At 49.4% G+C, this 27,754-nt stretch overlaps 1 protein-coding gene across 1 annotated transcript; it reads right to left on the bottom strand.

Annotated features, from left to right (window-relative positions):
• Window positions 1–1,996: 1,996 nt before the first annotated feature.
• On the bottom strand, window positions 1,997–27,015 carry CHMP4B (charged multivesicular body protein 4B). Its single transcript, XM_069751960.1, has 5 exons — window positions 26,693–27,015; window positions 7,911–8,088; window positions 5,898–6,012; window positions 5,227–5,353; window positions 1,997–3,361 (listed from the first exon to the last, which is right to left on the bottom strand). The coding sequence occupies exons 1-5, from the start codon at window positions 26,874–26,876 to the stop codon at window positions 3,297–3,299; spliced, it is 669 nt and encodes a 222-aa protein (XP_069608061.1). The 5' UTR covers window positions 26,877–27,015; the 3' UTR covers window positions 1,997–3,296.
• Window positions 27,016–27,754: the final 739 nt, after the last annotated feature.

The following is a 27,754-nucleotide window of genomic DNA, read 5'->3' as shown; positions in this document are numbered from 1 at the left end:
ACTGAAAAAGCACACTGTTATTGAGCACTAAAGAGGCCTCCAAGAGCACTCAATGTGGGGAAGTGGGTTATACTATGCAGATATTAGAAAATTATATGAGCACAATGAACGTATGATATCTAATCTAGACTAGGTTGTGTCCTAACTAGCGATGAGCGAGCGTGCTGGGATAAGGTGTTATCTGAGCACGCTCGTTTTTCAGTTCTTCCTATCCTTCAGTTGTGGAATAGTGGTACTGCACATCTGCTCACCGATTGTTTAGAATATGGGGCGGATATTCAGAACCCAGCTGTGCAGTGCCGCCATCGGTGCCGTGTCATACCTCCGCCGATCATTGATGACCTATCCTAAGGATAGGACAATTTTAAAGTTCAGAACAACACCTTTAAGCTGCTGTGTATCTTGTGCATACATCAGAAATGTTTCAGGCTTAATTAAAGGGAATCTGTCAGGTCCCCCGTTCCCGCAGAACCACCAGCAGTTGTATATCCCCTGCCAAACAGTCCCTGTATTACATGACACACACAGATCTTTAGATAAAGTATTTCTAAAGTCTGTTCATGATATGTAACTGTGTGATAACATGGCTTACAAGCACCATCGTCACCGCCAGCGCTAAACATACCTCACGGCATCAGAGAAAGTAGTGAGGGAAAGAAACTGTATGCATGCAATGGTGATGATGCTGGGGCTTGTAAGCCATGTTACCGCACTTACAGGGGCGTGATAAAATGCTAAGTGGGCTTAGTCTGGGGACAGTAATGGACTAGTCAAAGGCCTCATTTACATACCATAAATGGACTTTAGGGTACCGTCACACTATACGATTTACCTACGATCACGACCAGCGATACGACTTGGCCGTGATCGTAGGTAAATCGTAGTGTGGTCGCTGTCACACAGACAGCTCTCCAGCAACCAACGATGCCGAAGTCCCCGGTAACCAGGGTAAACATCGGGTTACTAAGCGCAGGACCGCGCTTAGTAACCCGATGTTTACCCTGGTTACCAGCGTAAAAAACAAACAAACAGCACATACTTACATTCTGGTGTCCGTCAGGTCCCTTGCCGTCTGCTTCCCGCACTCAGTGACTGCCGGCCATAAAGTGAAAGTGAAAGCACAGCACAGCGGTGACGTCACCGCTGTGCTCTGCTTTCACTTTACAGCCGGCAGTCACTGAGTGCGGGAAGCAGACGGCAAGGGACCTGACACCAGAATGTAAGTATGTGCTGTTTGTTTTTTTTTAGTTTTACGCTTGTAACCAGGGTAAACATCGGGTTACTAAGCGCGGCCCTGCGCTTAGTAACCCGATGTTTACCCTGGTTACAAGCGAACGCATCACTAGATCGCATCGCTAGATCGGTGTCACACACACCGATCTAGCGATGACAGCGGGAGATCCAGCGACGAAAGAAAGTTCCAAATGATCTGCTACGACGTACGATTCTCAGCAGGATCCCTGATCGCTGCTGCGTGTCAGATACAGCGATATCGTAACGATATCGCTGGAACGTCACGAATCGTACCGTCGTAGCGATCGAAATGGCACTGTGTGACGGTACCCTTAGAAATACTTTATCTAAAGATGTTTGTGTGTGATGTAATACAGGGACTGTTAGGCAGGAATATACATATGCAGACAACTACTCATTCTGGGGGCAAAGACTGTGGCTCACTCAGGCAATATGTTCACATGGCCCGAGATTGGTAATAAATCCACAAGTTAGAGGGCACCCATTTGGGCAGACAATTGGCTTGTAAACTCCAGGATCCTACTGCCCAAAATAACAGTCAATTCTTTTCAAAACAACCGCATACAAAAAAAAACAAAAAAACGACGGTATAATTTAATAGACACAGGGTTGCGTATGTTTGGGAAGACTATTTGACATGGTCTCTCCTACTGTACGGACCCTAATTCAGCTTCCTGAATTACCAAGAGGAGCACAAAAATGGAAAGCATTTTGTACAGCACGGAAAACAAATCAATCACAATCACTTTTCGAAATATATTTTATTTTCTGTCATGAGTCAGAGAGAATGCAATCTCAAAGTAATTGGAAATGTTATAAACAGGAACGTACAGTATTGCAAAATACATTCACTCCATGTACAAAGCTAGAGCTGTGCAGCCATACACTGTACATGGGTATACACACTTCTTTCCGAGCGGGGCCTCTTCATCCTATGTTGCACTTATTAAAAGGGTGTCTTTGCTAAGCAAAAAAAAAAAAGGGGGCGATTCTTCCATAAAAACAAGATAGGAATATAGAGATTTTTTTTTATTAGAAAGTGCAAACTATTTCCAACTGAATATTTAAAAAGGAAAAAAAAAAGAAAAACGCACACATCATCCGAACAAACAGTAACATTACTGGTGTGAAGAAGTACAGCTTGTAAATTAAATTATTATTCCTCCTTAGCTCTGGTTGCTAGTTTCCCATTTCTTGGCCGGTGATCTACTGTTCCTCCCGGCAGGGAAGAGCACATGGTTGTGCGAGGTGATTGAAGAAAGGCTCCCAGATGCTTGTAAACAAGATATTGTGAAGGATGAAACCAGCGTACATGACGTGTGGACAGATGGACGATCCATCTTCCATCTGCAGCTAGGAGGTGAAACAACTACAACCTATCTAATTCATTATCCCGAATACCTGGCCTGACATTACTGAGCACATTAGAGCCTGGGCACAAAACCGTGAGGACAGCGCCACCTTGTGCCAGCTTCACTGTAAATACAGGATACCCATTGTATAAAGACCCCAATAATATGCACAAGTCCCCTGTGCTGCTGCCTGATCTCTGCAACACTAGAGTAGAAGCGGTGAGTAGTGTGAACAGGGACATCCGCGGTTCTGGAACCTGTGGTGTATAGTGAGCAGCAAATTGCTATTAAAGGGTACCAAGCTTTTGAGACAAGAGCTAAGACAGTAATGTAGTCAGGGTTTTAATGACAGCACAGGCACGTGAGGCCAAGCAGATAGGGGAAGCAACTGTCAAGGAATCGATGGTGGCAGTCTGGCATCTGTAGGTTGAGCCAAACGCTGGACTTTAACATGATAGATGTAAAGGACAAAAGTCGTCACCTGCCAAATCAGACCAAAAATGAGCCACGGACGCTTTCAGTTTTGTTTTTGTGAATTTACGCTCCAGGCTCCCAGCAGAGAAGAAGACGGGGTGTAGAAAGACACCGAGTCCTTTTCTGTACCCCTCCCCCTTCCATCCCAGATATATGTACACCCAATGCCAACAAGTAATCAGTCTGTCAGTGGACCATGTAAGGTTTCTCCAGACTTTACACTGCTGCCCAATTTTCTAGTTCTCGCATATCGTCGTCATCCTCCTCTTGCTTTTTCTTGGCTAAAAAGGTAAATGAAAAAATAAAACATTAGTTTTTGAGACATATACTGGAATACTGGATAGAGGTCCTGTATTTAGGCGGCAGACGTGTAGTTAGGATTCTTTAGCCTCTGAACCATGGTCATCAACTGTAATGAATGGGTGTCCTCATTTATTTTCCCCAGGAGAGAACCGTTCCCTTGCCTCCTGCTTACTGGGGGGAGGGGGGAATAAATAATATATATTTATTAGGACATGGAGTAACACGCTCTACTTTGCCGCATGCTGCCGTGACACGACTTCTGCTCCAGAACAAGATGCAGAGATCCATCTGCATTAATCTGATCAAGTTCAAAAAAGTTTACTGATAATGTGTTTGGGGAAAAAAAAAAAAATGTTTCCAGCACACCTATAGTTAAGTGAAGCAACGTTGCATAATTTTGATTAACCTCATTTTTCCACATTCGTTATTTTTCCTCACCTTCTTCCAAGAGCCACAACTTTTATATTTCCATCAACAGACAAGAATGAAGTCGTTTTGTTTTAGAGTGTATACAGAAATTCTATATAAGGAAGCTTACAACGTGGGTGGACCATCCCTGACGAAGAAGACCGAGATCTTCGAAACGCGTAGGAACTGGTCCACAGCGTTCCTTACCTCGGATGGTTACGTGATCACCTACGTCACGCAAGGTCCTGCTTCGGCGTCTGCAGCGCCACAGGTTCCAAGCGTGCACCGGCTTTATCTGTGCACCACCAGTAAGGACGCGGAAAAGGGGGGTGTAAGTCACCGGCCGGGACTACACTCCTGAAAAAAATACTCTCTTTTTCACTTCGTATTCCTCCGGACAACAGCTGGGACCACACCGCTACCGTGGAGACTGACTTCACAGCACAAAAAGGTATTTAATAGCGATTTTGTATAGGGAACTTGGCACACGTCATAGGAAATATTGAGCTAAATTAGGACTCTTGGATTTTTCATGGTTACTTATTGTAGTTGGCAGATTAGCTAATTAAGCTGTCGATTTTATGGGACATAAAGAGTTTTTCTAGGTGTAAGTGGAGATTATTTGCTTAGCGCAAAACAAACTTAAGGTTTTTATATATATACATTTTATTGTGGACAACATTGGTGGTTTGTGTCCTGTTTTTGCAGCTGCAATAAGATCTCTAACATTGCCAGTTTTGTGCCAACCATATATTATATACCTTTAGATAAAAAGTAACCTAGACATGTCTGGTGTCTATGAACTCGTACTGACCTGGAGAATCATAATGGCAGGTCAGTTTTTAGCATTTAGTAAAGCTAGCAAAAACGCCAAACAAAAAACAAGTGTGGGATTGCACTTTTTTTGCAATTTCACCGCACTTGGACCTTTTTTCCCATTTTCTAGTACACCACATGCTAAAACCAATGATGTCGTTCAAAAGTACAACTTGTCCCGCAAAAAACAAACCCTTACATGGCCATATTGACAAAAAAATAAAAAAAAGTTATGGCTCTGGGAAGGAGGGGAGCGAAAAAAGAGAACGCAAAAACGGAAAAGGGCAAGGTCTTGAAGGGGTTAAGCTAAATGCAGGCCACCGTTCACTTTGGTGTCTTAGTATCCCTTTGGACCTTCACCCTTTATGAGCCATTTCGACAGTCTCAATCTGTCTTTGTATTACAAGGACAGTCATTCATCTATATTGCTGCTATGTAATGATTGATTTCCCTAGACAAAGTCAGCTATTTGCTGAGGGTGCAAGCATGACCCAGGAAAAGGGGTGTTCAACTGCTTGCAGCAGGAGTAGCGGTCTTGTAAATGGTGTGTCTCCGACTAGGCAACCCATTTAAGAAAGTTTATGTGCTAGAGAAAATTATTATTACTTTTTACACTCACCAGGCTTTGCGGGTAGACTAGCAGCAGGCACATTTGGAAGGGGTACAGTTTCTGGACCGTGGACCTCCAGAAGATTCTTGTCTAGTTCCTCCTGTTCTAATTCTTCCAACTCGGCCAATAATTCATCCTGGAATAAACAGAAAGGTCAGCATAAGATATACAGATGTACAAATAAATACTACAGCCCTAGGTGCATGTAGAACAGGCTGAGATTTAGTGGTCAGCGGTTCTGCTCAGTGTGGGGTTATTCTGGCTTCTCATCCCTTTACAAATGCTCTCAGAGCGTTACAGGAGGCCTGACAACCTACTTCACAGTCAGCCCTAATTTAACTTGTAGGAATAATTGTGCCTAATAGTGGGGGGAAAAAAGTATGATTTTGAAGTGCAGTCATTTGCTGGGAGCGTACTACGAAAAGTTAGATTTTCACCAGTGCAGGGTCTATTCAGGAAAAAAACTGAGGTCTCAACATTGGAGACGTCCGATTGTTTCCTGTGCTCAATGCTACAGCCACCAGGAGGACAACCACCACGTTCAGTCGTGGCTGAAATAGTGGTGGTCATTCTGCACAATACTTCAGTTATGGTCACTCACGTCATATTTACACCCAACAGTAAATGGTGCACCTGATGGAGAAGTGCAAGTGAGGCAGCCAAGGCTTTCTGCTACTTACTTCATCAAACTCGTCGCCAAAGCCAACAGGTTTAGAGATGGCTTCTGAGATTTCCGCAGCCAACTCCTGCTGGTCAGCAATGTCTTGCATGAGTTCATCAACTTTATCAATATCCCTGAAAAAAAAAATAAATGTGAGCAGCAGCTGAAACAACAAGAAAGAGCTCTACACTAATAATCATGAAGTCAGTCTAGTGATCTGCTGACTGCTGCGCAAGCGTCTTCCCAACCCTCCAATGATTGACCAAGGAACTCGTCCTCTGCGGTGTTTTGTTTCGGTTCACACGACCTGTGAGGGAATGATGTCACCAGTCTCTTGTCCACTCCCAAAGGTACATCCCCTCAATCCCCAATGAAACCTGATTAACCAGTTATTGGCAACTGGAGGAGGGGGCTTCATGTAGGACACATGGCAGAAATTCAACAACTGAAGGATGGGCCCCTGAACACATGTGGGGGAATTATATATATCTGATTGAAAACATATCAATAGCTCTATCACGCGCATTAATTAATTGGAGTGTTGAAATCATTTAAAATATATAATATACAACACATGCAGTAACGTATACACTTGAAGAAGCGCTCCCCCATCATAGTTTTTATCCTCTTAATATATTGCAATCACCACATGATATAGAACTGTGCAGTAACAATTGCTGATTTTGCCCTTCTACCCAGTTAATTCTTCTCTTTTCCATTAGGTCTATGACATCCTGTGATTAAAGACAGAAGACAGACTAGTTGAATACTTCTAAGCTCTATGTAGACACAGGAAGTTATTTTCCTTGCATGAGTGATCCCCCCTTCAACTCCTGACCCTGCTGGTCCACTCCTCCTCCAGTGCTGTAGATTTATAGTTTCGATGAGGACTCGTGCATGGAAAGAGACTTCCTGTTTAGGCATAAAGCTTAGAAGGATTCAGCAAGTTATTGTTAATAACATTAGGTCATAGACCTGATGGAAAAGAGAATTAGCTGGGTGGAAAGGTAAATTAGAAATTGTAAGTACCCAGTGCTGTATACTATGATGACTACAATATATTAAGAGGATAAAAACTTTGATGGGAGAAGGGCTTCTTTAAGTATCCACAATGGTGTAGGCTGCTTAAAGAAGTCCTTCTACCAAATTTTCATTGCCTAAGCCTGTATAATCACACATGTAGTGTAGTATAAGTGCAGTCATGCACTCACCAGAAACTTCTATCGTTGCAGGTGTCCAGTGATGCTACGCACCTCTTCTGGGTCATACCACTTCTATTACTGGGGTCTGTGTCTCTTTTACAATGCAAATCTATGGAGCCTTATTCTGAAGTTCCATGGACTTACATTGTAAAAGCCACTACAGGCTCAGACGTAGACACCAGTGTGATATGGCAGGTTGGAATAGCCGTCACGGGACTCCAAAAGAGGACCAGAGCTACACTACATTCACACATGTGCAGGTTTTACCCTACATACACATTCACACAGGTTAGGAAATAGTTTGGTGGAAGTGCTGTGTATTCGTTACAGGATTCGTGTACTGCTCCTTCAGTGTCAGGGGCAGAGTAGATGTATTCAGCCCTGACCTTTTGTTTTTATTAGTCACTGCCCCCCACACACAGACCTTCAGATGACGGATGGCACCATAATGTCAGTCTGCCTCTGCCCTCATCTCAACTCACCGCCAGAGACTGTGCCAAAGCCTTCTAAAAGTCACTGCCATTACCTCTTATTAAACAGGCAGGAAGAGGGTGCCATTCCTCATCATGGCTCACCCACCTATCACTACAGTGGTGGTCAGAAGCACAGTGCTATTAAGTGAAGGCTACAAACATCTCCGTAGTATAAAAGCAATATAAGCCCATCAGCAGGTAGAGCGATCTATAGCCGACAGACGGCTCCCTCCATGTCACCACTCACAGTACCACACCACACTTGTCAGCTGAACACAACCAAAGGCTCTGCCGACAGGCTGCCATCTATGACTACCACACTGCACACCGCCATTAGCGTGACGTCACTGTACTTACATGTTGTCATGAGCTGCTTTCATGGCTTTAGCTGCAAACCCCATGTTCTTCAGGACTTCAGTGTTCGTGTTGGCATTTTCTAAGGCTTCCCGTTGGAATTCAATAGTGGATAACGTCCCATCAATCTGCGCCAGCTGTTTCTCATATCGCTTCTTGCGTTTAAGGGCTTGTAGGGCAGCTAGGAACAGAAACCAAACAACGTGGAGGCATTAATATATTCTATGGAGATATCACACTGGCTGTAATGTAAGAACCAAGGCCATTCCTATTGGGCCATGTGTGTTAGAACCACGCAGATCTAGGGGCACTTATTTCAAATCACCAATGAATAGGCCATTGACACATTAATGGTATTATCCAGTGCTTTAACCCCTTCACCCCGGAGCCTGTTTTCACCTTCCTGACCGAGCCAATTTTTTCAATTCTCACCATTGTCACTTTATGAGGTCTGATAAAGGGATAGGTTTGCAAGGAAAAATAACTAAAATAATGTTATTAAAGGGGAACTCTCCCTGCACCTCTATTGAGGTCCGATATTAACGCCAAACTTGACTATTAATAATATCCACTTAATAGTGCCTCAATGTTATCTTTTCCTTATATTTTATATTAGCTGAGAAAACCATGCATCAATAAAGTATATTACAAATATATATAATATATATATATAACAGTGCTAATACTGTAATATCACAACAATATCACGCAGTCAAAATCCACGATTAACTGCCCGAATTACCCAAGTCACACATGCAATATCAGCCCTCCCACCTATGGCTCACTATCCCTAACGCCTGGTAAGTAACAGGTTACAGTGGCCATCATTGTTCCTGGAGAAGGGAGAGCCAAAAGCACATGTGTTGTCTATGTATGTCCAGCCCCACGTGTGGGGGGAATGATGTCACCAGTACACTGTCCACTGGTTTAGATACACCCCCTGATCCTGAAGAAACCTGTGTTACTAGCACATGGCAGGACCTTTCTTTGTAATACAGCAAGCTGGAGAAGGGGCTTCTGCTCCATGTGGGGGAATTATTTATAGATGTGAATATACACATCTCTATATAAAGATGTACATTTTGGGGCACTTCCCTTCTACAAGCTCATAACTCTGGAACACTTCAATGAATCCCACTGATTCTGAAACTGTTTAATCATGACATTTTGTACTTCATGATAGTGGTAACATTTCTTGATATGACTTGAGTTTATTTGTGTAAAAAACAGAAATGTGGCAAAAATTTAGAAAAATGTAGCAATTTTAAAACTTAATTTTTATTCCTTAAATCAGAGAATCAGGTCACACAAAATAGTTAATAAATTACATTTCCCACGTGTCTACTTTACAGCACAATTTTTGAAACTTTTTTTTTTGTTAGCAAGTTATAAGGGTTAATGGTTGACCAACAATCAGGGCTGAGGAGTTGGTAAGCCACAGTTGCGGCTCAGACTCCTGGATTTTATCAGGTTCCGACTCCGACTCCTTCATAAATGGCCAATTCGTAACAATAAATTTACTGTTGTCAAATATTAACATCGTGCTTATTCAGTTTCTCACCATCATATAAGTAATCAGACCACTTCTAAAGGTACCGTCACATTAAGCGACGCTGCAGCGATATAGACAACGAGCTGATCGCTGCAGCGTCGCTGTTTAGGTCGCTAGGAGACGTTAAACACCGGCAACAGCAGAACGATGCAGGAGCGATCCAGTGACGTACTTATCGTTCTCGCTGGTTGTTAGCTCCATGAAAAAACATTGCTGGCATCGTTGCTTTTGCTGTCAAACAGGATGAATCATGCCCACCTGACGACCAAATAAAGTTCTGGACTTCTAGCTACGACCAGCGATGTCACAGCGGGATCCTGATCGCTGCTGCGTGTCAAACACAACGAGATCGCTATCCAGGACGCTGCAACGTCACGGATTGCTGTCGTTCTCGTTGGAAAGTTGCTCAGTGTGAAGGTACCTTTAGGCCATGTTCACACAGTGCGTTTTTTACCGCGGAACCGCGGCGGTTTTGCCGCTGCGGTTCCGCAGCTGTTTTCCATGCAGGGTACAGTACACTGTACCCTATGGAAAACAGGACACACTGTGCACATGGTCCGGAAATTGTAAAAAAAAAGACGCGCTGAATAGCTCCCGGAAAAAAGAAGGAGCATGTCAATTCTTTTTCCGGAGCCGCAGCGGTTCTGCACCCATAGACCTCCATTGTGAGGTCCAAACCGCAGTAAAACCCGCAGATCAAAAATATATCTGCGGGTTTTACTGCGGTTTGATGTGCAGAACCGCTGCAGCAGGAAGTGCGGGGAGCGGGCGGAAGTGCGTGGGCGGAGTGTGGCTGCCCCCCCCCGTGTTCCGATCCCGCCCCCCCCGTGCTCCGATGCCCCCCCCAGTGCTCCGATGCCCCCCCCCCGTGCCCTAATCTCCCCCCCTTATACTCACCCGGCGTCCCGGTGTCCGTCCGGCCGTCTTCTCCCTGGGCGCCGCCATCTTGCAAAATGGCGGGCGCATGCGCAGTGCGCCCGCCGAATCTGCCGGCCGGCAGATTCGTTCCAAAGTGCATTTTGATCACTGAGATATAACCTATCTCAGTGATCAAAATAAAAAAATAGTAAATGACACCCCCCCCCCTTTGTCACCCCCATAGGTAGGGACAATAAAAAAAATAAAGAATTTTTTTTTTTTTTTTTTCACTAAGGTTAGAATAGGGGTAGGGGTAGGGTTAGGGGTAGGGTTAGGGGTAGGGTTAGGGTTAGGGGTAGGGTTAGGGGTAGGGTTAGGGTTAGGGGTAGGGTTAGGGGTAGGGTTAGGGTTAGGGGTAGGGTTAGGGGTAGGGTTAGGGTATTTTCAGCCATTTTAACCCTAAAAAAATTCCTAGAAAACACACAGACTCTGGCTAGAAAACTGCATCAAAAAAACGCATCAAAAAACGCATCAAAAACGGACCAAAAAAGGACCAAAAAAAGGACCTGCGTTTTCTGCCAAGAGCTGCAGTTTTTTAAAAAACAGTCAGGAAAAAAAAAGGATGGAAATCCTGAACGTGTGAACATACAGTCTTCCCCTTCTGAGTAGCAGCTGTGAGATGCTTGGAAGATGCACACCAAACATCTAGTCTAGAGGAGGAGCTTTACTACTAAGAATTTGCAACACATTTTCACTTTCAGTTTCATACATTGTAAGTAGGGGGGTTGGGGCAGCATGAGGTAAACCAAGTATAAAGGTACCTTCACACATAACGATATTGTTAACGATATCGTTGCTATTTGTGACGTAGCAACGATATCGTTAATGAAATCGTTACGTGTGACAGCGACCAACGATCAGGCCCCTGCTGGGAGATCGTTGGTCGCTGAATAAAGTCCAGAACTTTATTTCGTCGCTGGACTCCTGCTGACATCGCTGGATCGGCATGTGTGACACCGATCCAGCGATGTCTTCACTGGTAACCAGGGTAAACATCGGGTAACTAAGCGCAGGGCCGCGCTTTGTAACCCGATGTTTACCCTGGTTACCATGCTAAAAGTAAAAAAAAACAAACACTAGATACTTACCTAACGCTGTCTGTCCTCCAGCGCTGCGCTCTGCACTCCTCCTGTACTGGCTGTGAGCCGGAAAGCAGAGCGGTGACGTCACCGCTCTGCTTTCCGGCTCACAGCCAGTACAGGAGGAGAGCAGAGAAGCAGAGCGCAGCGCTGGAGGACAGACAGCTGTAGGTAAGTATCTAGTGTTTGTTTTTTTTTTACTTTTAGCATGGTAACCAGGGTAAACATCGGGTTACTAAGCGCGGCCCTGCGCTTAGTTACCCGATGTTTACCCTGGTTACCGGCATCGTTGGTCGCTGGAGAGCGGTCTGTGTGACAGCTCTCCAGCGACCAAACAGCGACGCTGCAGCGATCCGGATCGTTGTCGGTATCGCTGCAGCGTCGCTTAATGTGAAGGGGCCTTAAGATTAGATAAGGGCAGTGGAGAACAGTGACACACAACAAGAAGTAAAGGTACCGTTACACTAAACGACTTACCAACGATCTTGACAAGCGATACGACCTGGCCGTGATCGTTGGTAAGTCGTTGTGTGGTCGCTGGGGAGCTGTCACACATTTTGTCATCGCTTTATTCTCAGGACTAAAACTTTTTAATTTTTTTGCTGATGATGGTGTATGGCGGCTCATTTTTTGCGGGACAAGATGTCGTTTTCAGCGGTACCATGGTTATTTATATCTGTCTTTTTGATCGCGCGTTATTCCACTTTTTGTTCGGCGGGATGATAATAAAGTGTTGTTTTTTGCCTCTTTTTTTTTTTCTTACGGTGTTTACTGAAGGGGTTAACTAGTGGGACAGTTTTAAAGGTTGGGTCATTACGGACGCGGCGATACTAAATATGTGTACTTTTATTGTTTGTTTTTTTATTTAGATAAAGAAATGTATTTATGGGAATAATATATATATTTTTGTTTATTTAGGATTTTTTTTTTTTTTTTTACGCATGTGGAAATTTTTTTTACTTTTTTTACTTCCCGGGGGGTGGGACATCACAGATCGCTGATGTGACAGTTTGCACAGCACTCTCTCAGATCAGCGATCTGACTTACAGTACTGCAGGCTTACCAAGCCACCTCCCTCCCAGCACGACCCGGATGCCGCGGCCATTTTGGATCCGGGCCTGCAGCGGTAAGAGACTCTCGCAGCAACGCGATCACATCGTTTTGCTGCGGGGGTCTCAGGGAAGCCCGCAGGGAGCCCCCTCCGTGCGCGATGCTTCCCTATACCGCCGGCACACCACGATCATGTTTGATCACGGTGTGCCGGGGGTTAATGTGTCGGGGGTGGTCCGTGACCGCTCCTGGCACATAGTGCCGGATGTCAGCTGCGATAGGCAGCTGACACCCGGCCGTGATCGGCCGCGCCCCCCCGGTGAGTGCGGCCGATCGCGTATTAAGTACTATCCCGTCACTGGGAATTAAGTCCCAGGTCACCTTGATGGGATAGTACGTCATATGGGATTAAGGGGTTAAGGATGATTTTACATATAGACACACCTCCTCCTCGCTTATCCATTTGGTCATTTCTGAACAGACTATAACCCTGCAAGTTAACAGCCCAGTCATGGCTCTCATCCAGCCATGTCTCAGATATCCCCACCATGTCATAATTATGCTCCAACAACATTAATTCTAACTCGTCCATTTTGTTGGCGAGGCTTCTGGCATTAGTATAAATACATTTTATGTATCTCTCTGTACCTCTATTCTTTCTTAAATTATTAATTGATCTAACCCCACCCCCCATGCCACCGCCACCCCATCTTCCTTATTTGTGCCCAGGTCTCTATCTGCACTATCTTCCCCTCCTATAAAATGAATACCCTCCCCCCATTCCCTAGTTTAAACACTTATCCAACCTTCTAGCCATTATTCTGTTTTATTACACTTTTTGTTCAGGTGTATGAAAGTTTTTGCCTCGTTTTTCATCTTTTTTACGGTATATGCTGAAGAGGTTAAATAGGTTGGGTCGTTCGACATGGCGATAGCAAATATGTGTAATTTTCTTTTTTTTTCTTTACATAAATAAATGTATCTATGGGATTAAAAAATTTAATTTTTTTTGCTCTTTGGGGATTTTTTTTTTTTTTTTTTTTTAAACATTTTTACACTTTTTAATAACTTTTTTACATTGTCCCAGGATGGGACATCATGTTTACATTGACTGATTACTGATCTGATAATCTGCAATACTTCTGCACTGCAGGGCATCAGATCAGCATGTGACAGGCTCTTAGCAGGACACCTTCCCTGAAGGACGCTGTGGCCATCTTGCGGCTGGGGGTCACCATGGAGACCATCAACACAATGCAATCATATCGTGTTGTGCCGAAGGAAGTGCGCAAGGAGCTCACTCTCTGTGTGATGCTCCTTGATGTCGCTGTCACTATTGACAACGGCATCAGAGGGGTTAAAGGCCCGCAATCTGTGCTAGCAGGGTGTCAGCTCTCAAGCGTGGCGCTGTGCATGTACTGCGGTTTGGGGGAACGCAGCTCCCGCAGCGACAAATATGTATGGCGCATGTTGGGAACGGGTTAAAGTGTAACCATTGTTTACATTTTTATTTTAGAAATCAATACAAGTGAAAATAATAAACTTTGTAATATGTGTTATCAGAGAAATCTGCTTCTTTCTCCTCAGGACTGATCATTCATACTTAAAATTCTCAATTCAGGGGTAAAATCTGCACTCAGTGAAGACAGATGGTTACATTACTGAATATGGACAAGACAGAATTCATCTTCTTTCCCCCATCTCACTCTACCCCTCCACCAGACCTATCCATCAATGTCCATGGTTGCTCACTTTCCCCAGTCCCGCATGCTCGGTGCCTCGGGGTGATCCTCGACTCTGCCCTCACTTTCAAGCCACATATCCAAGCCCTTGCCTCCTCCTGCCGTCTCAAACTCAAAAATATTTCCCGCATCCGCGCATTCCTTGCCCGCAACACCACAAAAACACTAGTTCACGCCCTTATCTCCTGCTTTGACTACTGCAACCTCCTACTCTCTGGCCTCCCCTCTAGCACTCTGGCACCACTACAATCCATCCTACACTCTGCTGCCCGACTAATCTACCTGTCTCCCCACTGCTCCCCAGCTTCTCCCCTATGCCAAGCCCTTCACTGGCTTCCCATCGCCCAGAGACTCCAGTTCAAAACCCTCACAATGACATACAAAGCCATCCACACCCTGTCTCCTCCATACATCTGTGACCTCGTCTCCCGGTACTTACACATACGCAACCTCCGATCCTCTCAAGACCTCCTTCTCTCTCATCTCTTCCTCCCACAACCACATCCAAGGCTTCTACCGCGCATCACCCCTACTCTGGAACTCTCTAACACAACACATCAGACTCTCGCCTACCATAGAAACCTTCAAAAAGAACCTGAAGACCCATCTCTTCCGACAAGCCTACAGCCTGCAGTGACCCTCAACCTACTGAACCGCCGCACTACCCTCTCGTAGAGTATCCTCACCCATCCCCTGCAGACTGTGAGCCCTCGTGGGCAGGGTCCCCCCTCCTTCTGTACTTGTGTGTTCCTTGTTTTGCTCATGTTTATTGAATTTGTCTATAGTTGCCCCCTTTTCACATGTAAAGCACCATGGAATAAATGGCGCTATAAAAAAATGTATAATAATAATTACTGAGATAAGAGATGGCAGCTGCCCATGTCTCAAAAAGGAATGCACTAATAATATATATGATGTTTTATTTCTTGTGCCTGCTATTTTAATACTAAGTAATCACCCCCTCCATGAATCTGTAGGTTGTGAGTGGTTGTCTCACCAGTATTTTGCACCCATGTTGCTGCATCCTGATAGGGCATTATTTCTGAGACCTGGGCAGGTACCGTTTTGGGGTGGGAGACAGCTGTTTTACTCCCCACTAACGTAAACTAAATCAAAATGCACAGTTCTACTTATGCCACCGCCTGCATTATTGCTTACATGCACCAAGGCACTTTCTGGGTTGCATCCAGGAGCCAACGTTTACATTTGTATGATACCACTCCGCACTAAGGCACTGTATGAATGGTTTTCTATACATTGCTAGCAAGGCATTTTTCTGGTTTATTCTGTAAAACAATTAAAGTAAAGGTTATAGTGAAATGTAGTAAGCTGTTTATCATTTAGTATTGGGCTAATATTATTAACTTTTAGGGGGCAGTGAGATTGCATGTCTCCATGACATGAGGCATCCTGTATAATTTTGTTATTTTTGCATCATGTTTTGGGATTTTTTGAATATTGAATAAAAGTAATGATTATTTTATACCTTCCTTTTTCTTTCCGTTATTTTCGAGGGTTGGTTATAAGTCTGTGATTTTGGAGTGTTTAGATAAGTATGCTCAATGACATATGTATGTTACAGCACAGTGGAGGGGATTTTATGAAATCCCATATCCACTATGTGTACAAAGACGCGGGTGGCAAACCTGCGTATACGCACATGCGGCGCGTCTTCATACGCGTCTTCATAGACCGCAGCATGTCTGATTAACTCGCAGTCTCCACAAGATAAATAGCACCGTTCTATGTATAGGATGCGGTGATTCCACACGGTTCAATGAACACATGCGGAATCACCGCGCGTACAAAAGCCGGCAGCGCTTTGGACGGAGCGGGTGTCCGCTGCCTCCAAAGCGCACGGAAAACATAGCCTAATAGATTATATAGGCGAAATGTGGTGACAGATTCTCTTGAAGAATTGAGTACATACCTGGGGAACACTCACACATGGTGGAATCTGCAGTAAAAATCCCACCGGAGCGATCAGGCCATCAGCCGCAGTGTTTTCTGTACTCGTGCTGTCAGGTACCTCACTTACACATTACAGTCTACGGTGCTAGTCACGTCAGGTTTTCTTTTTGTTTTGCCTAAAGGTCTGCATAAAAGTAAGATCCTGGGGATTTTGGGGGATAAAGCTTATTTGCAAAGAGAAAAGCTTGGGAAATATTCAACTATTTTTTTTTCTTGCAGAAGTTGCCAATTCAATTTATCTGCTCAGTCTGAGGAGTTTCGGGTCTAGCACAACAAACCCCGAAGCGCCTGGTAGACGACACTAACTTGGGCTACATTGAGAAAACTGCCCTTGTGGTTAGTGTGCGGGAAGTGTACGCAGCAGTCTGCACACTGACCAAGGTTAGACTTTGTGCTAATGCACAAGCCATTTTGCACAAAGCTTGGCACATTTATTCGAACATAGCCTAATGCTACGTTCACACTGATGCGGCATAGCTTCTGAAGCCGAAGACTCATCAGGAACAGGCTGGCGATGTTCTAACTGAAGGGCCTCTTTTGAGTCTTAGTGATGAGCGAGTGTACTCGTTGCTCGGGTCGTCTCTGAGTATTTGTTAGTGCTCAGAAATTTAGTTTTCGTTGCAGCAGCTGAATGATTTACAGCTGCTAGACAGGCTGAATACATGTGGGGACTCCCTAGCAACCAGGCAACCCCCACATGTACTCAGCCTGGCTAGAAGCTGTAAATCATGCAGCTGCGTCAACAAAAACCTAATCTCCAAGCGGTTCCAAATACTCGGGAGACCACCCGAGCAACGAGTATACTCGCTCATCACTAGTCTTAGCAGTTTTTGCCGATGGCTTCTTTTCTCACTATATAACAGTCCAGTGGAAACCACCTGATGAATGGTCAGGTCTCTTCTTTTAGCCACTTTGCAGCGTTTGAAGCCTGAAGCAATAAAAAGTAACAAGATACAGGACATGCACAGCAAGTGGTTTTGACTGTGTGCATATTATGTTCATTATTTTTAATGTTTCTTAAGTGCCATTTCCAACCGAATCCGCCTGAAAAAGGCACTGTGTGCACATACCCTTAGGGGACCATCATTTTGCAGCATGATGCTGCTAACATTCCCATCAAAAATGGCAGAATCTGACCAAGCCTCTGACAGATGTGTGTAATGTGTAAGTCAACAAGGTCCTCAGCTTGCTGCAAATATTAAAGGGAACCTGGCACATTAAAAAACTGTAGAGAGCAGCGGCTGTAACCGCACCCTCGGCACTGACAGCCGGCTCTAATGCGGAGCCTACAGCGTTTTTTCACGTGACAGGTTCAGCTGCAGATTTCCTCCACAATGATACATGCTGCCCTGAAAAACGTGCAGCGTACATGACAGATGTGTAGCAGGTGGACGTACCCTGACAAAGGTCTGCACTCGGGCTCAGGCAGGGCATTATCCTGATAACTAATCACTTGTATTAGTCGCCATTAGGCCCCTTTCACAAATCAGTTTTTTTTGGCCATCAGTCGCAATCTGTTGAATTTTGAAAAAAAACAAATCCGGTGACTGATGCTGCCGGATCCATTTTTTTCTCACAGACTTGTATTAGCGACAGATTGCGAAGGATGGCCTCACGCTTCATCCGTCGTTTGCCGAATCTGTCGAAAATTGTTTTTGTCTGTTGGCCGGAGACAACGGACAAAGTAACGTTTCTTGTGATCCGTCGTTTGCTTGAATGGAAGCCTATAGGTACCTTCACACATAACGATATCGTTAACGATATCGTTGCTTTTTGTGACGTAGCAACGATATCGTTAAGGAAATCGTTCTGTGTGACAGCGACCAACAATCAGGCCCCTGCTGGGAGATCGTTGGTCGCTGAGGAAAGTCCAGAACTTTATTTCGTCGCTGGATGTCCCTGCAGACATCGCTGGATCGGCGTGTGTGACACCGATCCAGCGATGTTCACCAGGGTAAACATCGGGTTACTAAGCGCAGGGCCGCGCTTAGTAACCCGATGTTTACCCTGGTTACCATCGTTAAAGTAAAAAAAACAAACACTACATACTTACCTACCGCTGTCTGTCCCCAGCGCTCTGCTTCTCTGCACTCCTCCTGCACTGGCTGTGAGCGTCGGTCAGCCGGAAAGCAGAGCGGTGACGTCACCGCTCTGCTTTCCGGCCGCTGTGCTCACAGCCAGAGCAGAGAAGCCCAGCGCCGGGGGACAGACAGCGGTAGGTAAGTATGTAGTGGTTGTTTTTTTTACTTTTACGCTGGTAACCAGGGTAAACATCGGGTTACTAAGTGCGGCCCTGCACTTAGTAACCCGATGTTTACCCTGGTTACCCGGAGACCTCGGGATCGTTGGTCGCTGGAGAGCTGTCTGTGTGACAGCTCTCCAGCAACCAAACAGCGACGCTGCAGCGATCGACATCGTTGTTGGTATCGCTGCAGCGTCGCTGAGTGTGAAGGTACCTTATGGGTGCCAGATCCATCAAATGACAGAATCCGGCGACGGATTCCATTTTTTAACAGAGTATGCTCCGATCCAATTAGCCAGATCAGCTAGTCGGATCCGTCGAAAAAACAAATCCGTTGCATCAGTTTTTCACAATCTGCGACGGATCCATCGAGCCAGCGGATTGTGACTGATGGCAAAAAACTGATGTGTGAAAGGGGCAGTTTATGCTTTCACCGGAGATCCAGGAGGGTGGTCAGAATAATCTGGGCACACATCCAGCAATAGAAGGATTGCATACTACTACTCCACACATCGTCACATTTCCGGATCAATGCTGAATATGCTGCTAGCCTGAACCCGTCTCACCAGCCTTACTCCATTTCTCATAAACAGCTGCTTCCCTGCACCCTAACCGACCGACACACACCCAGCAACTGTCCTAGCAACGGTGCACCCCCTCCCTGGCCACACACGGCCCGCCCAGCACATAGACCGTTCACTTCTTACACCTGCTTTACTCACTGTAGGTAATGGACAGGCGGATTACTATGGACGCTGCAGAAGAAATAAAAACACCAATGTATTGTCTGCCAGTCCCAAGGCTACCTTACACCCAACACGGCCTTCCCTTCCTACACCAGGGGACAAAGGTTAGAGGTCGGCTACATGTATCTTACCTCAGAACGTGTAAGCCAAAACCAGGAGTGGAACAAGCAGAGGAGAAGTATAATAGAAACATATGCACCACTTCTGCATTTATCACCCACTCCTGGATTTGGCTTACTGATGTAAAATACTGACCAAATACTGATAGTGTGAGCGTTGTCTAATTCCGAGACTGCGGTAGTTGGTAAAAGTGGCATTCTGTGCTGAATTTGGAGGAACGACTTGTTAAATTACTAGTGTTGAACTTTTTAACCCCTTAACAGGTAGGCCATCACCAGAAAAAGATCTATTGCTTAAGTCAAGTATGCGTGTAAAGTTTAATTTTGGAAATGATTTTTCCATAGCAAAGATGCATTAAATAAAAAAAAAAAAAAATACAAGTAAAAAATGGAAATCTTGCAATCTCATACTAATAACGGGATCTTTTCGGTGCGTACACGCGATCAGCAACTGCTGTTGGTTAGAAGTTGCATACTTGTGCAGCATCCAGATGTGAAGGCATAGTGGATGGGATTTCTAGAAACCTCATGCCCACTATACGTGCATGTGAGTCTCTGGATCACCCGCGGAGACTGACATGCGGCACATCTTTCAAGACTGCAGCATGTTAATTTCTCTTGCAGACACGCTAGTCTCTGCAACAGAAATGTATTGAATATAGTAAATCCGCACGGTTCAGTGAACACATGCAGATTCACCTGCGTTCAATAGATGGCATCCAAAGCACTGCTACTTCCAGATTGTGGGAACAAACCCTTACACTAACTTCCTGTATTATTACATATTCATATACATATTCATATCCATATACATATTCCATGTATTAGCCATGTGGAGCAACCCTGACCTTATCTTTTGTATTGAAGCTTCTCATGTGCATGTGTGCAAAGGTCATTGTAAAGGGAGGGAGTAGGATCAGCTCTGACATCCCTAGTGTAAATGGTGGATCCTGTATTATCAGCTTTGTATAGAGGGGTTACCAGTCATTGTACCCCCGCTGATCAGGAGCCTGTGGAGAACTGTTCCTTAAAGAAAGGAAGTGCATCTAAAAAATTACAGTAGCCATGGTAAAAATTGAATTACTGATTTTATTTACCGTAACTACTTCTGGACTGCCCATTAACTATAAATGTCTGGGCAGTCCGCACTTTACTCTGACCTGACAATGAAACGTCAATGCAGGTAAGCACCTTGCATGAGATTGTGTAGCTGTGGGGTCAAGGAGATGACTGTCAGACATAGCCAGACCCCCACATATAAATGGTTTCTTACTAGGTTTACCTTTTCAGTCGCTGTATAAACAGAACCAGGGCTGTGTATTCAGATTAGGAAGTACCAACAGTGCTTCCCCTTTGGACCCAGTAATCACTAGGTGTAGGGAGGAAACAGGAGCTGCTAAGCCAGCTCTGCTATACAGACAAGAGTTACCCCTATGACAGAGTTAACATGACAGCCCCATTTAAAGGGGAAATAAATAAAAGAATATATATTAAAGTTGTTTAAATGTTCCCAAAGCCTATTAAGGTCTTATGGGGTGCACATTGTGTGAAATAAATGAAGAAAAGGAGAAGATAAAGCCTGACTAACCTTTCATTGGCTAGTTAATAAAAATGGCGATATATCTGCTATAGCAACCCATCTGCACCCCACAATTGCACTGAGGAGGTGCTGATAGCTCTCTCTGTCAACCTTTTCCCCCCCCGTCAACGTCTCATCTTCCGCTGACACCAGCAACTGAGCCCTCCCCGGGCTACTCCGTTATACTGAACTCCGTGGATTACACAGACCAATAAAGAAATGCACTGATTACATACAGCAGTAGAAAACGCCTCGGATTACTACCTCCTGTTATTTCATTAGTCAGTTTCTTTCCTCAATTTAGAACTTCCAAGTCACAGATTTTTCCCTGGTAAATTAATTAAGCTCGGCTGACAGACTTTTCTGATCTGCTAAACCCAGAAAACTAATTACTCTCAGCTCTTCTGTTTTCAGAAGAACAAACTCTATTCCTACCTAGAAGGCATAAATATCAAAAACACGAAGCACACCCAGATCGGGAACATCAGTAACGGGCCCATGGGGCATCTTAGGTGTGACCTGCAAGAGTCCACGAGGGTATTACTGGAAAGGGCTGTGCAGTTCAGAGGCAGATTTTCAGCTGAGCAAGCAACTTTCATGTCCTCCTCAGTGGAGGTCACATGGCACCAGCAGACAGAGCTTCCAATCCTTACAGTGGTGGGTGACAACTGACTAAACGAGACGTCACCTGCCAGATGATGAGCCAACACCTGGCAGATCCACCATGTGCCACATGCCATGTAGCCTGGAAGTAGAATTCTTTACTTTCAGCTGCTGTAGTAGTAAACTATGTGTCCCCCGCCTCCCGGGCATTACTAAAGAGTACTGGGACGTGTTCCCAGCAGGGCTGTGGGGTTCTGGAGTCGGAGAGTCGCTATAAAATAGACCACCCAACTCCAACAATATATAATGAATTGGGTACAGTAGTACAATGCAGGACGTGCTGGAAATGTTGTCATTAGAGTTTGGGAACTTCTGAAATGTCCTATAAATGTCTGTTCTGTTCCTGATTAGAGATTAGCGCATTTGATCGGATCACGGCTTTCTCGGCAGCTACAGCACTAACCAAATAAGCTGCAGAGGGAACCCAGGTGATCAGCGGTCCGGTGCCGCAGCTGCATGTGTCACGGCTGTGTGATTGTCACAACACATGTATGGAGAGCCTGTGTGGTGGACTCTCTGAGCATGTGCCGTGCATGTCACACAGCGGGGACACATGAGGCTGCGGCACCGGACGGCTGATCAGCCGGAGCGATCCAGGAAGCCGGGTTCCCTCTGCAGCTTATTTGGTTAGTGCTGTAGCTGCCGAGAAAGCCGTGATCCGATCAAATGCGCTAATCTCTACTCCTGAGCTAAGGGTCTCAGCTTTTAGTTCAGATGAATCTGTGCTGCACTTTATGTACATGCTCTCCCCCACGCCGGCAGCGGCGCGGCTCTCCCTCTCTCTAGCAGTGGTGCAGCTCTCCCCACGCCGGCAGCGGCGCAGCTCTCCCTCTCTCTGGCAGTGGTGCAGCTCTCCCTCTCTCTATAGCAGTGGTGCAGATCTCCCTCTCTCTATAGCAGTGGTGCAGATCTCCCTCTCTCTCTTGCAGTGGTGCAGCTCTCCCCCTCTCTCTATAGCAGTGGTGCAGCTCTCCCCCTTTATAGCAGTGGTGCAGCTCTCCCTCTCTCTATAGCAGTGGTGCAGCTCTCCCTCTCTCTATAGCAGTGGTGCAGCTCTCCCTCTCTCTGCCAGTGGTGCAGCTCTCCCTCTCTCTCTTGCAGTGGTGCAGCTCTCCCTCTCTCTCTTGCAGTGGTGCAGCTCTCCCTCTCTCTCTATAGCAGTGGTGCAGCTCTCCCCCTTTATAGCAGTGGTGCAGCTCTCCCTCTCTAGCAGCGGCGCAGCTCTCCCTCTCTCTGGCAGTGGTGCAGCTCTCCCTCTCTCTCTTGCAGTGGTGCAGCTCCCCCCCTCGGTGGCAGTGGTGCAGCTCCCCCCCTCGGTGGCAGTGGTGCAGCTCCCCCCCTCGGTGGCAGTGGTGCAGCTCCCCCCCTCGGTGGCAGTGGTGCAGCTCCCCCCCTCGGTGGCAGTGGTGCAGCTCTCCCCCTCGGTGGCAGTGGTGCAGCTCCCCCCCTCGGTGGCAGTGGTGCAGCTCCCCCCCTCGGTGGCAGTGGTGCAGCTCTCCCCCTCGGTGGCAGTGGTGCAGCTCCCCCCCTCGGTGGCAGTGGTGCAGCTCCCCCCCTCGGTAGCAGTGGTGCAGCTCCCCCCCTCGGTGGCAGTGGTGCAGCTCCCCCCCTCGGTGGCAGTGGTGCAGCTCCCCCCCTCGGTGGCAGTGGTGCAGCTCCCCCCCTCGGTGGCAGTGGTGCAGCTCCCCCCCTCGGTGGCAGTGGTGCAGCTCCCCCCCTCGGTGGCAGTGGTGCAGCTCCCCCCCTCGGTGGCAGTGGTGCAGCTCTCCCCCTCGGTGGCAGTGGTGCAGCTCCCCCCCTCGGTAGCAGTGGTGCAGCTCCCCCCCTCGGTAGCAGTGGTGCAGCTCCCCCCCTCGGTGGCAGTGGTGCAGCTCCCCCCCTCGGTGGCAGTGGTGCAGCTCCCCCCCTCGGTGGCAGTGGTGCAGCTCCCCCCCTCGGTGGCAGTGGTGCAGCTCCCCCCCTCGGTGGCAGTGGTGCAGCTCTCCCCCTCGGTGGCAGTGGTGCAGCTCTCCCCCTCGGTGGCAGTGGTGCAGCTCCCCCCCTCGGTGGCAGTGGTGCAGCTCCCCCCCTCGGTGGCAGTGGTGCAGCTCCCCCCCTCGGTGGCAGTGGTGCAGCTCCCCCCCTCGGTGGCAGTGGTGCAGCTCCCCCCCTCGGTGGCAGTGGTGCAGCTCCCCCCCTCGGTGGCAGTGGTGCAGCTCTCCCCCTCGGTGGCAGTGGTGCAGCTCCCCCCCTCGGTGGCAGTGGTGCAGCTCCCCCCCTCGGTGGCAGTGGTGCAGCTCCCCCCCTCGGTGGCAGTGGTGCAGCTCCCCCCCTCGGTGGCAGTGGTGCAGCTCCCCCCCTCGGTGGCAGTGGTGCAGCTCCCCCCCTCGGTGGCAGTGGTGCAGCTCCCCCCCTCGGTGGCAGTGGTGCAGCTCCCCCCCTCGGTGGCAGTGGTGCAGCTCCCCCCCTCGGTGGCAGTGGTGCAGCTCCCCCCCTCGGTGGCAGTGGTGCAGCTCCCCCCCTCGGTGGCAGTGGTGCAGCTCTCCCCCTCGGTGGCAGTGGTGCAGCTCTCCCCCTCGGTGGCAGTGGTGCAGCTCCCCCCCTCGGTGGCAGTGGTGCAGCTCTCCCCCTCGGTGGCAGTGGTGCAGCTCTCCCCCTCGGTGGCAGTGGTGCAGCTCTCCCCCTCGGTGGCAGTGGTGCAGCTCTCCCCCTCGGTGGCAGTGGTGCAGCTCTCCCCCTCGGTGGCAGTGGTGCAGCTCTCCCCCTCGGTGGCAGTGGTGCAGCTCTCCCCCTCGGTGGCAGTGGTGCAGCTCTCCCCCTCGGTGGCAGTGGTGCAGCTCTCCCCCTCGGTGGCAGTGGTGCAGCTCTCCCCCTCGGTGGCAGTGGTGCAGCTCTCCCCCTCGGTGGCAGTGGTGCAGCTCTCCCCCTCGGTGGCAGTGGTGCAGCTCTCCCCCTCGGTGGCAGTGGTGCAGCTCCCCCCCTCGGTGGCAGTGGTGCAGCTCCCCCCCTCGGTGGCAGTGGTGCAGCTCCCCCCCTCGGTGGCAGTGGTGCAGCTCCCCCCCTCGGTGGCAGTGGTGCAGCTCCCCCCCTCGGTGGCAGTGGTGCAGCTCCCCCCCTCGGTGGCAGTGGTGCAGCTCCCCCCCTCGGTGGCAGTGGTGCAGCTCCCCCCCTCGGTGGCAGTGGTGCAGCTCTCCCCCTCGGTGGCAGTGGTGCAGCTCTCCCCCTCGGTAGCAGTGGTGCAGCTCCCCCCCTCGGTGGCAGTGGTGCAGCTCTCCCCCTCGGTAGCAGTGGTGCAGCTCTCCCCCTCGGTAGCAGTGGTGCAGCTCCCCCCCTCGGTAGCAGTGGTGCAGCTCCCCCCCTCGGTGGCAGTGGTGCAGCTCTCCCCCTCGGTAGCAGTGGTGCAGCTCCCCCCCTCGGTGGCAGTGGTGCAGCTCTCCCCCTCGGTAGCAGTGGTGCAGCTCTCCCCCTCGGTAGCAGTGGTGCAGCTCCCCCCCTCGGTAGCAGTGGTGCAGCTCCCCCCCTCGGTGGCAGTGGTGCAGCTCCCCCCCTCGGTAGCAGTGGTGCAGCTCTCCCCCTCGGTAGCAGTGGTGCAGCTCCCCCCCTCGGTAGCAGTGGTGCAGCTCCCCCCCTCGGTGGCAGTGGTGCAGCTCCCCCCCTCGGTGGCAGTGGTGCAGCTCCCCCCCTCGGTGGCAGTGGTGCAGCTCCCCCCCTCGGTGGCAGTGGTGCAGCTCCCCCCCTCGGTGGCAGTGGTGCAGCTCCCCCCCTCGGTGGCAGTGGTGCAGCTCCCCCCCTCGGTGGCAGTGGTGCAGCTCTCCCCCTCGGTGGCAGTGGTGCAGCTCTCCCCCTCGGTGGCAGTGGTGCAGCTCCCCCCCTCGGTGGCAGTGGTGCAGCTCTCCCCCTCGGTGGCAGTGGTGCAGCTCTCCCCCTCGGTGGCAGTGGTGCAGCTCTCCCCCCTCGGTGGCAGTGGTGCAGCTCTCCCCCTCGGTGGCAGTGGTGCAGCTCCCCCCCTCGGTGGCAGTGGTGCAGCTCCCCCCCTCGGTGGCAGTGGTGCAGCTCTCCCCCTCGGTGGCAGTGGTGCAGCTCTCCCCCTCGGTGGCAGTGGTGCAGCTCTCCCCCCTCGGTGGCAGTGGTGCAGCTCTCCCCCTCGGTGGCAGTGGTGCAGCTCCCCCCCTCGGTGGCAGTGGTGCAGCTCCCCCCCTCGGTGGCAGTGGTGCAGCTCTCCCCCTCGGTGGCAGTGGTGCAGCTCCCCCCCTCGGTGGCAGTGGTGCAGCTCTCCCCCTCGGTGGCAGTGGTGCAGCTCCCCCCCTCGGTGGCAGTGGTGCAGCTCTCCCCCTCGGTGGCAGTGGTGCAGCTCTCCCCCTCGGTGGCAGTGGTGCAGCTCTCCCCCCTCGGTGGCAGTGGTGCAGCTCCCCCCCTCGGTAGCAGTGGTGCAGCTCCCCCCCTCGGTGGCAGTGGTGCAGCTCCCCCCCTCGGTGGCAGTGGTGCAGCTCTCCCCCTCGGTGGCAGTGGTGCAGCTCCCCCCCTCGGTGGCAGTGGTGCAGCTCTCCCCCTCGGTGGCAGTGGTGCAGCTCTCCCCCTCGGTGGCAGTGGTGCAGCTCTCCCCCCTCGGTGGCAGTGGTGCAGCTCTCCCCCTCGGTGGCAGTGGTGCAGCTCCCCCCCTCGGTGGCAGTGGTGCAGCTCCCCCCCTCGGTGGCAGTGGTGCAGCTCTCCCCCTCGGTGGCAGTGGTGCAGCTCTCCCCCTCGGTGGCAGTGGTGCAGCTCTCCCCCCTCGGTGGCAGTGGTGCAGCTCTCCCCCTCGGTGGCAGTGGTGCAGCTCCCCCCCTCGGTGGCAGTGGTGCAGCTCCCCCCCTCGGTGGCAGTGGTGCAGCTCTCCCCCTCGGTAGCAGTGGTGCAGCTCCCCCCCTCGGTAGCAGTGGTGCAGCTCCCCCCCTCGGTAGCAGTGGTGCAGCTCCCCCCCTCGGTGGCAGTGGTGCAGCTCTCCCCCTCGGTGGCAGTGGTGCAGCTCTCCCCCCTCGGTGGCAGTGGTGCAGCTCTCCCCCTCGGTAGCAGTGGTGCAGCTCCCCCCCTCGGTAGCAGTGGTGCAGCTCCCCCCCTCGGTAGCAGTGGTGCAGCTCTCCCCCCACCCCTGGACGCCCTCGCCCTCACCTCGCTTGTTCTTGGTGCCATGTTTCCGCGCCGTCGTCAGCTCTTGCTCGATCTTCTTCTCCAGGAACTCCTGCTTCTTGGTCAGCATCTCCTCGGTGTCCCGCAGCTTCTGGATGGCCTCCTGGGGGCTGGGGCCTTTCCCGCCTTTCCCCCCGGTGCCGAACAGCTTCCCGAACACCGACATCTCCCCGGTGTGAGGACGTCACTGCGGTACACGGCCGGGCCTGGAGCTCGCAGCTCTCACTGACACACAGAACCCGGCTCTTTCCCTGCGACGACAACAACCGGACTAGTCCCGTCAGCCCCAGCGTCCTGACGTCACCAAGTCACGGGTCCCCCTCACACGGGAAGCGGGCGTTCCTCCGACTGCCCGGCAGCCATTTTACTTTCGGGAACAGCTGCTTAAATCTTTCCAAAATGGAAAAACACTTCTGACAGACACATTGTTATTGTTATGTTGTTCATTTTTCGGGTTTTATTTTAGCTGCAAAATTCATCTCACAGTATGACAATGGCGGTTAGTAAGGCAGTAACCACTTCAAAGATGGCCGCCCGTAATAAGGAAGCTTACATGCAGGAACTAGAGTCATGTGACGTCAGACGAGGGCGCGCATGCGTGCTAGTCATGGGTGTGTGCAGGTCGGGTTAGGTGACGTAGGTAGGGCTGTTGCTCATGGAAGTTGTGTCACGGTCATGTGGCAGTGAGCTCACACCGTGCTCTGGAATTAGGGGACGCTGTCGGAATAGGTCAAATCAAGTCCCAAATAAAACCATACGATAAGTAATGCATGGTAACATTGGCATGCAGAGCAGGCCTCCTCCAGAAGGAAAGCCAGCGCCCCGACTGTTCACGTCTCTGTTAGCCTATGTTCACATTTCTGGGGCTTTGCCGAGGGCTGCGTACGTCCTCCGTTAAGCCCCGCATACGTCTGCATGCGTCCTGCATACCTATCTTTAACATTTGGTACACAGGACATGCGGATGTTTGCAGATGCCTTGTTTTGATGTGTCCATCTACTGTACGGGAACACAAGTAGTGTTTTGTGCAGACGGCGGGCGCAT

The sequence above is a fragment of the Ranitomeya imitator genome, chromosome 2 (assembly GCF_032444005.1).
Source record: "Ranitomeya imitator isolate aRanImi1 chromosome 2, aRanImi1.pri, whole genome shotgun sequence".
NCBI classification, from domain to species: Eukaryota; Metazoa; Chordata; class Amphibia; order Anura; family Dendrobatidae; genus Ranitomeya; species Ranitomeya imitator.
Note: the sequence above shows the minus strand (reverse complement) of the source record. Positions and strands in the feature narration are given on the sequence as shown.